General features: G+C 35.1%; 1 protein-coding gene across 1 annotated transcript in view; it reads left to right on the top strand.

The window, feature by feature from the left end:
* The first annotated feature begins 1707 nt into the window (after positions 1-1707).
* LOC144445805 (Na(+)/citrate cotransporter-like) overlaps positions 1708-3535 on the top strand; it is a 12943-nt gene continuing 11115 nt past the window's right edge. Inside the window, exon 1 of the mRNA XM_078135448.1 lies at positions 1708-1836. Coding sequence (XP_077991574.1) covers positions 1708-1836 — 129 coding nt within the window. The remainder of the gene's footprint in view (positions 1837-3535) is intronic.

Raw genomic sequence — 3535 nt, 5'->3', positions numbered from 1 at the left:
AAAGATTGCAATGCAGCCATTGTATAATTATATTACTTGTATCAGTCATTTAGTTCCAACCCTTGAAGACGCCCTCAGCGCTTTCGGATATATATATATATATATAATATATATATATATTAATGTTTAATGCAACATATTAATAACTGGTTTATCAGGAGAACTCGGAGGTATGTACTCACGCGTGTGACCAGTAGTTTTCATTGCAAACGTTTTCAATATTCAGCTAGCATTGATTTATCAATTTAGATGTAGTGAAAACATGATTATGAATTTGGAAAAAAATAAAGATATTTCTAATTGTTACTTTACCGAAGCAAAACTTTCATTTACACATGTACACTAGTCTGTATTCAGACGCAGATTATATTTTGTCGTATTCCTGAAAAACCTTCTGAAATATGTTTTATTTAAATACTAGTTGTGTGCAAATACATAACCTACAACATACAATAGTAAGCATGTACACAGTACTATACAGAACGCGCGCTACTCACTCGCTGAGGATTCGAACACCTAAAATATAATCTCTTGACTTTATGGAACGTCCTATCCTGCGCACACCATGTTTAATTCTATTGATTTCAGCGGCAACAATAATATTAAAGTTAAATTACAAAAAAGTCAAGACGACTGTTGACAGTCTCCATGTACACGTGTAACGATGATTAGTTTTACCATATCTTTTTCATTGTCCGACCGCATGGGGGCGTGTTACATTATTTCCCCTCAGAGCAAGGAAACGCGGAACCACTACATAAAAAGTAGACAGGGGTTCATTTTACGTCAAGAAGTCAATTCATTGAATTGAATTACCTATCATGTTTTAAACGAATGACTTCAGAACATAAGCAAATATGACAACAGCTCCAATCTCGCCTACGCTATTGTCAAGAGAATTTGTCAAATAAAACTAGCAGTGGGCTAAAGGTTGCATCTGAGTATTATCGCACACATTTCGTACAGAGACAGCTGTCATACCTTCTATATTTTGACAGGATGAGGACCATGGACTAGATTAGTTTCTAGTAAACTATTTCCATGGTCCTCACCAGAGCATTTTCTTTTATTGTATTTGTATTTTCCTCTCTGTAATGTTATTATCTTATGTTTCTGGTGAAAATAAAATTCAATTCAATATGGAGACAAATTCCATTAGAAGGCTAGTACTCATATGTGTTTATCATTCATGGTGAAACCAAAGTGACTTCTTAATGAGAAAGTAGTCGCTGATGTCGAAATGTATATTAATGTATCATGTGTGTCAATCAGTCTTTGAGAGGGGAAAAGACAAACACATCTAACTTTGGTAATTACAATAACCTACAAGAGGTTGCAAGAGAATTTTCAGTTCGACACAGCCAGACTTATTCTAAGTGGAAGTGTAACAGTTAACGTTTTAAATTTAACATCTGCCATTGTTTGTAAAGTACGTTCTTCTATATATATATATTAGCAATTGGTATACTAACTGTAAACCTTTCACTCAGGTCATGAACCCTGGCTTTATCAGCGACCCTTAAGTCCTTGCACGCTAATTGGTTTCTTTTCCAGAAATGTATCAGCAAATGGATTCCTGAATACTCTAATGTAGACTCCCTGCTGGAAAGATGGGGTCAACTTGAGGTCATCAGACTGAGTCACGTCTGCTGCTGGAAAATTTGTCGTTCCTTGGATATCGCTTCTTCTAAATATTCTAAGGAAAAAATGGAGCCTGAAAACCACCAAGAACGACAAATGAGTACACTGAAAACCGTCCTATCATTTAAGAAGACTGTTATTTTTATCATAGCGCCGATTTTGCTCTTGCCGCTACCACTGTGTTTCCCCTCGTCGGTGAGTAGACAACAATAATTTGATGATTTTTTTTTGTGTCGCGCAGGTATCAGTGAAAGCCACGGTCATAGGCATAATTTAGTATGGTGTGTCTTTACTCCCATTTTATCTTTGAATTTGATATTTTATTTGTATATTACAATGACTGTGATATATAATACATAATTTATTCAATATACCAAGTAATCTGTAATGGCGTATATTTTACCACCCGATAATCACCTATAATAACATTTAGCGATTTTCTTGTTAATCCAAACGAATCCTTCTGGGTTGTTATTAATGAATCCCATGTTCTCAATACAGCCTTTATACGTCAGGTGATGGTACATTGGAAAAATCATCGTATTCCCAAACCAAGATATATGTTTATCAGATTAATACTGTTGTAGCCATTAAATGTATAACTGCCAATGTTTTGTACCATGGTTTCGTCTGTATCAGAAATGTCTTTTTAAGACAATCTAGTCCTCGAAATCATACAAACTTTATCCTACATGATGGAAATTTCCTTCACACATCTTCAGAACCTGCAACGCCTAAAGCTCCCCGTTGAATGTCAAATCTGCAATGTTCTGCAAGCGTATTCAGCAGTGCTTGTACATTGTACAGCTTGTATAATATGCGTGGAAGAGTTGTATCAACGTGAATTAAATTTGACACAATATATAGCAAGGACACCTTTGCCATTAATCTCAAATCGCAGCATTGAATGATTTAGCAACATGAAATTTTGATGCACAATTGTGAATTATTTGGTTTGTGTTGTTAATATTCGATAGTCACGACATCGACGTTACATGGAACCACGGTGAAATAATTAATACTACTTATCCCAACTACAGTGTTATGTTCTCTCCTAGCAACTATTCACATGGAAATGATTGAGTTCGTAACCTTTAAAATATCAACAATAACGCATGATTGGAGACATCTTATTGTAAAACTCCGGTTTTTTGTACATTGACTACATCAACTCAGATGACACTTTTCATTATGTAGTATTTCAGGGTATATAATTCGACATAATACATTTAGACTATAGTATCAACATTCAAATATTCCTAGCCTCACATAATCTAAGCAATTGATTTCTGTAAACCTTGTAGGCTGAGTTGCCTTGAAAAAGTTTGACCGTGAACTGTATTTAATGGATGACATTGAAGCCCTCGTACTATATGTACTAATGATTCGAAAAGATCATCTTCATCAATACAGATTTGTGGCATCTCTCAGCAACGCTGTATAGATCCAAATAAAGTGGCAAAGATACATTGTGGCATAAGACACTCTGTGAGAACATACATACATGCATGCATGCATGCGCGCACGCACGCGCGCACACACACACACACATATACATACATACATACATACATACATACATACATACATACATACATACATACATACATACATACATACATACATACATACATACATACAGCATTCCAACCACACTTTGCCATTCTATTCCATGTAGTGTAGTATACCTAACTTACATGTAGTTGCAGTGTTTTTGTGCATAAACGTGTAAAGCAGTAAAATGCTAGAAATCTTCTGTGCATATTATCTTCGGTACGAGTAAATGGCAAGTAAGAAAACAAACAAACAAACAGCTGGAAAAGTATTCTTCTTATTGATTCAAAGTTTAAATTTCCGTTCCACATCTTTCGATTGTAGTTCTCTTTAGCATGTA

The sequence above is a fragment of the Glandiceps talaboti genome, chromosome 2 (assembly GCF_964340395.1).
Source record: "Glandiceps talaboti chromosome 2, keGlaTala1.1, whole genome shotgun sequence".
NCBI classification, from domain to species: domain Eukaryota; kingdom Metazoa; phylum Hemichordata; class Enteropneusta; family Spengelidae; genus Glandiceps; species Glandiceps talaboti.
The sequence above is the reverse complement of the archived record's forward strand: the minus strand, read 5'-3'. Positions and strand labels throughout refer to the sequence as shown.